At 33.5% G+C, this 8153-nt stretch overlaps 1 protein-coding gene across 6 annotated transcripts; it reads right to left on the bottom strand.

The window, feature by feature from the left end:
• Positions 1–2677: 2677 nt before the first annotated feature.
• LOC110908928 lies at positions 2678–6520 on the bottom strand. Of its 6 annotated transcripts, none has more exons than XR_004878319.1 (6): positions 6192–6520; positions 5714–5791; positions 5348–5470; positions 4944–5004; positions 3184–3287; positions 2678–3076 (listed from the first exon to the last, which is right to left on the bottom strand). XR_004878319.1 is itself a non-coding variant. In XM_035982647.1 (5 exons), exons 2-5 carry the CDS (start codon positions 5748–5750, stop codon positions 3004–3006), a joined length of 318 nt encoding a protein of 105 aa, XP_035838540.1. In that variant the 5' UTR covers positions 5751–5791; positions 6192–6519; the 3' UTR covers positions 2678–3003. The 6 variants fall into 6 exon arrangements, 3 of the variants coding, with proteins under 3 accessions (XP_035838540.1, XP_035838539.1, XP_035838541.1); XR_004878318.1 differs by having other exon boundaries at positions 6037–6469; XR_004878317.1 differs by having other exon boundaries at positions 5348–5791; positions 6037–6469.
• Between the last annotated feature and the right edge of the window lie 1633 nt (positions 6521–8153).

Genomic DNA, 8153 nt, shown 5'->3' with positions numbered 1-8153 from the left:
CCACCTAAAAAAACACATACAAATTATCCGATAAATTCCGCAACACCGCGCGTTGTAGCGAAGTCAATAATATGAGCCGAGAACATAATTCAAAACTATAAAGCACTGAAAGAAAAGGAATATTTTAAGAATAACAATGCACCAACATTATTTCTAACAGCGACTTGAGCGGGCTCTGATGCTGATGTGGGGGCAGACGCTCTTCTTGAACTTGCATGAGTCGTTTTCTCCATTGGTTTTGCAGGCCTATAACACGTAGTAATCAAATGTCAAACAAATCATATCATACAAGTAATAGTTGAAAACTATGTATCATGATGTCTAGTGTCTACTTAGGTGGTGTTTGTTTTTTCAGATAAAAACTGTCTGCAGTCTGATTTCAGCTGATTTTATGTCTGCAACTGAAGATATGGTCTGAAGGTCTACAAGCTGAAAATATAATACTGTTTGTTTTATAAACTGGATATCGTCTGTATGAGCTGAAAATTATTTAACTATCATTATTAATATTGTTGATAAAAGTCATTTAACATTCAAGTTACATAAAAAACCATAATAGCACCAAGTATCAATAACCTAAAAAATAGTAAAATAAGCTCAAAGTACATTGTTTTGCATTAATTCTTGTGCTATTTGATCTCGAAGTTGACTCATAAATTCACGGTCCGCTGAACTTCCATGTCGTGGTACTTCTTCTAACATGCATTTGATAGCCTCATGTGTCCATTGTCGTCGACCATCATTAGTTTCCATCTAAAATTCAATCACAAACAACATACAATCGTAGCCATAAAAAACACAGCTATAATTTACAAAAAAAAAACGCAACCATAAATTACAAAAAAAAATACAGCCATAAGTTCAAGTCTTGATTTCACTAAATTTTTTTGACAGTTCTCAGGGATGGCTCTGGTGTTGAACTGTTGAGTTATAAACTTATTATATTATGGTAATACTAATACTAATATCAAAGATTGTTTTTTTGTTAACCAAACAAATAAAACGTAACATACTGCAAACCCACATGAATTAAACAACCAAAATAAATAAAAAAGTAAATCAAATGATGATGTTAGTGTTGACTTGTTCCACAACAGTTCCACCAAATCAAAGACTAGATTACAAAACAAAATGAAAACAAGAACAGATAAATCATAAACCTAAAAAGTAATTTCAATTTTTCAGCAACCAACCGAATTGAAGCATAACCCATGAGAAAAATATCAAGACCCACATGAATATAACAGTAGCATAAATCAAGAAACTCACAATATCCAGATAGATAAATTGAAACCTTTATATGATTTGGGTACTGATTGAAACTATATGAAGGCCATGTTTGGCTAAGCTTTTTGAAAACAAGTTATTGGCTTTTTGGAAAACGATTCAAACCGAAACCCTAACCCTAGAAAACGATTCAAACCGAAACCCTAACTCTAGATGATAAAGACGAACCTGTGGATTCGATCGGTGATGGTGGGAGCCGGCGATCTGTTGCCGTGATCTATGGCGACATGAGGAGAAGTGAAGAGTCGTCTGGGGAGCGTGTGTCTGGGGGCGTATATGTGAAGATCTGATGTTTATGAAGATATTAGATATGTGCTTTTTTTAAGCTAATAAAAGCCCCTTTCAGATCTTCTTTTTTTAAAAAACAAACAGTCTTTAAGCCCTTATGTCTGCCCGCCTGCAGACATAAGCTCTTTGAAGACATTTTGAGCAAAAACAAACACACCCTTACTGTCGTCTTTGTGCAGGAGCCTCAAAGATGTCTTGTGTAGAAGACTGATATCTTCTTGGGCCTCGACCTCTTACAGATTTGAGCCCAGTTTGATTATTATTATTATTATTTGTCATAGCCCCATTTGCTGTCATCACTCAACTCCCACAATTTCCTACCGCCAAGAGTTCGCCTACATAGGGGTGCTAAAAGGGGCGTGTTCGCGGGTTGGCGGGTTCAACCCGACCCAAGCCCGAAAATTTTAGACGAACCCGAAAATTGTTTCGTACATATGAACCCGAACCTGACCCGAATATTCGCAGGCTGACCCGAACCCGACCCGTTCAACCCGAATTTTTTTATTTTATTTTTATTTTTTTCAGCAAGTTAATATATATTAAAATTAACATCTACAAAAAAACACAAATTAAATATTAAAACTACATTAAAATTATAAAATCTTATATCAATTTCTATTGATATCAATTATAAAATCTTACATTAAAACACAAATTATGTATGTTTCAAGGGTATGTTAAAAATAGAAATTGATATAAGATTTTATAATTTTAATGTAATTTTAATATCTAATTTGTGTTTTTTTTGTAGTAGATGTTAATTTTAATATATATTAACTTGCTGAAAAAAATAAAAATAAACGCGAACACGCCCCGTTTAGCACCCCTATGTAGGCGAAACAGGTTGGCGGGTTCAACCTGAAACTGACCCGAACCCGGTTAGACTAAACCCAAAGCCGCGAATTTCGTGTTAGGTTCGTGTCGTGTTTTCGAGTCGTGTCAGAATTTCACACCCCTACGCCTACATTTATAAATAGAACATTATAAACGGTTCATTGTTTCAATTTTAGTTATGTAGAACACACAACAACATAAGAATTTTCATCAAGCAGATGCAACAGGCAAACAATTTGGTTATGTTATGTCTAACAATATGCTAACCTTGAAAGCTGAAGCATCAATTTATTTGCTAGAATATATGTTTCCAATGCATGTTCTTCATGTAACAGTGGAAAAAAACACAAATTTTTTGTAAATGATGCTTTGACTATTTTAGTTTATACATGTGGATATTTACCTTTTGTGGCATACTTCCGCATGATACATGGGTGGCAAAGGTAAAAACTTATCAAAACGTTGTTACAGTTCAATTTCTTTCCAGTTATACTCTAGGAGAACATCTATCATATTCCACTCCTCCATTCACATTATCATCATACTGGTCAACATGATCATTCTCCCTTTCAACTCCAACAGTTCAAATCTTCTCTAAAATATTACAAGAAACCAGTAGCTAAACGGAGTACTTTCCATTGAAAGAAACCATTTCCTCAATTCTTCTCTAAAATATCACAAGAATAAGAGATCATACAATCAGTTCAAATCTAAATAAGACATCAAAGCAAAAAATAAATAAATAAACAAATGGCAAAAAATTCAAAAACTTACGATCGACAATACATGAGACGCAAAACAAAATGAGATATGATATCTTTGTTGTTAACCTCTGATGCCTGTGGATGTCTCATATGAGCCTTCAATAGATCAATCACCTACTTGGTTCAAAAAAATAAACAACATATATTAAAGAGCCAAAAAAAAAGTAAAAACCATAAAAATAAAAAAAATATATAGAGTAAACTGCCATTTTGGTCCCTGTGGTTTGGTCAGTTTTGCCACTTTAGTCCAAATCTCAAACTTATTACATCTGAGTCCCTGTGGTTTGCATTTTGTTGCCATTTTAGTCCAAAATCCAAAAACCCTCATTTTTTAATGTTGAAAGCTGTCTATTTTGTCCTTTAGTGCAGGGGCATTTTGGTCATTTTTTAAATTGAAAAATGATTATTTTTTTAGCTCTCTCTCTCTCTTATTAAATATTATCAGCTCTCTCTCTCTCTCTCTCTCTCTCTCTCTTATTACCCAGATCAATGAAATATGCTCTCTCTCTCTCTCTATAGCACCACCACCACCGCCACAGCGCCACCTCCTCCCCCTCTCTCTCTAGAAAGAAACTCAGCAGCACACTGATTTGCGGAAGAAAGACGGTGGTGGCGTACAGTCGCTTACCGGAGACGGCGGCGCTGCTGCCGCCTTCGGAGAGAGAGAGGGTTAAGGAGAGAAGGAGGTAGTGAGAGAGACGATGGCGGTGGTGGATCGTAATGGTTGTGGCGGTGGTGGAGACAATGGCGGTGGTGGATCTTAATGGTTGTGGCGGTATTAAGCAGCAGGGGGCGACGAGGCTGATGTGGTGGTTACGGCGGTAGTGGTGGCCTGCCCGGTGGTGGAAGTGTTCGTTGGTGGTGGTGGGTTTCGGGTGTTGGTGGGTGTTGATCTGTGATTTTGTGATGGATGATGATCTGTGAACCCAGTCCTTTTATTCACCACGAGGCTGTGATGATTTCACCTAATCCGAGTCAAAATTGGTTCAACATTTGAGATTTTCCGCAACTTGGCGTGGCAGAATCGGAGGAGGGCTAGTGCGCTTGCAACCTCTGTTTGTAGCCATGGCGGTTTTGATTTGTTGTTGGAGCCTCGTTTCTTTTTACAAATCGGTTTTTGTTTTGATTTGTTGTTGTCTGTATTTTGATTTTTGTGATGGTTTCTGGTTTTGTTCTGCGTTCTTGATTTTCTTAAAGATGATGTTCTTGATTTTCTGGGTTTTGATGATGATGTTCTTGAAGATACAGATCTCGTTTCTTTTTACAAATCGGTTTTTGTTTTTATTTGTTGTTGGAGCCTCGTTTCTTTTTACAAATCGGTTTTTGTTTTGATTTGTTGCTGTCTGTATTTTGATTTTTGTGATGGTTTCTGGTTTTGTTCTGGGTTCTTGATTTTCTTGAAGATGATGTTCTTGATTTTCTGGATTTTCTGGGTTTTGATGATGAAGTTTGATGATGTTCTTGAAGATGATGTTATTAATTATTGAAATGTTATAATAAATTAACATGGACCAAAATGCCCCTGCACTAAAGGACAAAATAGACAGCTTTCAACAGTAAAAAAGGGGGGGTTTGGATTTTGGACTAAAATGACAACAAAATGCAAACCACAGGGACCCAGATGTAATAAGTTTGGGATTTGGACTAAAGTGGCAAAACTGACCAAACCACAGGGACCAAAATGGCAGTTTACTCATATATATATATATATATATATATATATATATATATATATATATATATATATATAATAAAAAAGCTATCACTAACCAATTTCTCCATTCATCAGGTTTCTTTCCTCTAGCTAACCCGTCAGAAATCCCTTTAAGAACTGCATATAACAAATAATGACAATAAACCTCTACAATGTTAAAACTTAAAACCAAAAAACTAATAAATGTGTTGAAACAAAAAACTTCCTCTTAGAAAGTTATTGTAGAATTTAATCTAATTCTCAGAACTTAAATACAATTCCAATAAGACATTAGTAAATTTCTACAAGAAGTTTTAATTTGCAAAACCTCTTAACCCTAAATTCAATAGCCCTGACTTTTCATCCACAAAACATAAACTCACAAACAAAACAACTTATAACCCTAGAAAATAACATATGAAAAACAAAACCCTAAAATTAAAAAAAATCAGGATCTAACAGATCAAAATCAAAACAATACCTGCACTGCAAGAGGTAGGAGGATCCTTCTAGAGATCCTTGAATTATGTTCTCGGCTCATATTATCGACACCGAAACATCGTCTTTTGACTCTTCTTCTCACTCCTGCTTTTTTTTTTCAGTGCTTTATACAAAATGTCAGTTTTTATCAATCAACTTTTAATGTACCAAAAAAATAATTGCTTAATGAACCAAAAACTGTGCCTTAAAAGATAAGGGTTTAAAACCAAACCTGAATTGTTTTTTTCTAACTTGTAACTATGGTATTTTTAGGTTTATATCATTCAAATTAAGACAATCCAAATATGTATTCTACACAACATTAATTCACAAATAAAGAGGTAAACTGAGAACTCAAGATGTTTACTTGTATAGCTGCTAATACACCACACGGCCACCTTCATGCTGAACTAATCCCATTGATGTTTCTTCATCAGGACTAAATCTACAAGATTATATTCTTTATTAGAATAAGCAAGGAGAAGGGATTTACATAGAATACAGAATTACGTGATTTCCTTTTGATATGGTTATCAAATATCATAAATAAGAAGATATCCTAAACCTAATTGAATCGAACTTAAAATGAGATCCACAAACCCTAAACGGTTTTTCTTGCTTTTTCATGAAACATGAAGGCCTATATGAGGTCTACAAACATGAAGAAAAACGTAGACATGATGGACTAACCCTTTTCAATGCTTTATCTCTATATAAGCACAAATCACCAACTTTGATTTTGGCTTTATGGTTCTTGAATTCATATGACAATAACAACATATGGCTGAATAAGGCTGATTTCGAGTTAGGGTTATGTTTTTCACCTGAATCAATCGAGATTATACCTAAATCAATCGAGATCTGAAATCTTTTATGGATTAAATCAACTTGATTCTTCGTTTTTCACCTTGTGGTTCTGACTTCAAAACCCTAGCTCTGAGTTATAGAGAGAGATAGTTGATAGTTGATAAGATCTTCAATCCATGGCATGATTTTTCTTCTTTGATTTAAGTTGAATCGAGAGAAAGGGCAGATGCAGATCTAGATGGCAGATCCTTATGTAAACCTGATGGAATTTGAGAGAGAAAAAGAGAAGAGGAGGTGGAAATTATGGTTCAGAGATTTATGTAGAGTAATTCAAATTTCAAAATCAAAACTAATCAAAGTACCGCCCATCTTTTCGGATTCCAAAATGGTGATTTGAATTTAGAAAATTATATTTATCATAACAAATAATATATAAAAAATTCGGAATTATGACATCAGCAGAGTCAATGTGGCATAGCTAATATGATGACACGTAGGCAAATCTAGGTCATCATCTAAGCTCCCTTAATAGATAGTATAGATTTAATAGGTAACCGTGGTAATGTGGTTTTTTGTTTCTTTTTTCACTTTTATTTGATGCTAACGTCGAATGATGACGTGGATTTTAACTTATTTTTTATTTTTAATGTAATTAAAGTGTTTTTATTTTTAATAAATATAATTTCATATATTAAAATAATCCGACCAGTGCATCTTATGCTCCATTTTTTTCTTGAAACACAGAAAAAAGGACATGGCTTGATTTGAATGTTAAGTTATCTAATTGGAACAAAAATGATACTAACAACCTAATTAGAATACTTTTAAAACTTGATTACTATTTTATCACATTTTCTCTCCGATACTATCATACATGTCATAGATTCTAATCCTGGTAATAGAAATTAAATTAATAGATGAAATTCGCAAGCAAAATTCCATTTTTTGTTCTATCTACTTTGTTAAAAATAATAATATATACTATACATTCACGATTCATCCATGGGTTATCCGAATTCCGATCCTTATCATCCAGACTATTTATAGCTACTTGTTAATTGATCTATTTACTAGTTTTCCGTGTATTACACAGGTTATATAGAGATGACAATCATGGGAGAGAAAAGTGGATTTAAGATTTAAAGGAAAAAAGGAAACAAATCAGTAATTAAGGAAAGTCAAATTTGATTGAGAGAATAGATGATACGGGATTAAATAGCAGGGGAGAGAAAAGTCTTGAACACCTTATTTTTTTTTACCGTTCAAAGTCAGTCAATGTCTCATAATACATTGTCACGTAGTTATTAGATGTTCAAGAGAAACCATGTGGCCTAAGATGTTTTGATTTATTATAGTTTATTGATTGATTCATTCCAATTGAATGGAAGGAACACTTAACCGGACAAATGAATAAATTGGAATATATTGAATTATTTGTTAATTTTACTGATTAGACTAAACCAAACGTAAAATATTTGTGTTTATACGTTAAAAAGTACATGTTTAGTTTCAATTTTACTCATAGACGAAACAAAACGTAAAAAACATGTAAACCTGAGAAGTTATATTTTGTCATAAAAAAACAATTATTTAATATAGCCTAATGATCACTTTCTTTTATGTTTACTAGTATTTTTAGATAAAATTTTCAGGAACATATTGGCAATACGAAAGCAAACAAACACACGTAATAGCAGAAAAATAAAGAAAATAATATCATGTGGTTCGATTAAAGTGATTTATGTTCACCAACTGAATTTTAATAGTTTATGTTTTATCAGTTACTCTTATATCATGCATATATATTTATAAAAGACTTAGGGGTTGTTTGGTTTCTGAATGATTAAGTGCTAAACAAGTAAGGGGTCTGAACCATTAAGAACCTGTATAATGCTTAACCATTCAGAGGCAAATGACTGGTCAATTCATATTAGAGGTCTTAATCATTCAGACTCAGCATAATGCTTAACCATTCAAAGGCAAATGTCTGAACCATTCAG

The sequence above is a fragment of the Helianthus annuus genome, chromosome 14 (genome assembly GCF_002127325.2).
Source record: "Helianthus annuus cultivar XRQ/B chromosome 14, HanXRQr2.0-SUNRISE, whole genome shotgun sequence".
NCBI classification, from domain to species: Eukaryota; Viridiplantae; Streptophyta; class Magnoliopsida; order Asterales; family Asteraceae; genus Helianthus; species Helianthus annuus.
This window is presented reverse-complemented; position numbering and strand designations above follow the sequence as displayed.

Coding starts and splice junctions, on each gene's coding strand:
- LOC110908928 (XM_035982647.1), bottom strand. CDS start 5,750: ATGAAGGTGGCCGTGTGGTGTATTAGCAGCTATACAA. Junction 3,288..5,347: donor TCCTACCTCTTGCAGTGCAG/GTATTGTTTTGA, acceptor TGAACCAAGTAG/GTGATTGATCTATTGAAGGC. Junction 3,077..3,183: donor CGTCTCATGTATTGTCGATC/GTAAGTTTTTGA, acceptor GTGATATTTTAG/AGAAGAATTGAGGAAATGGT.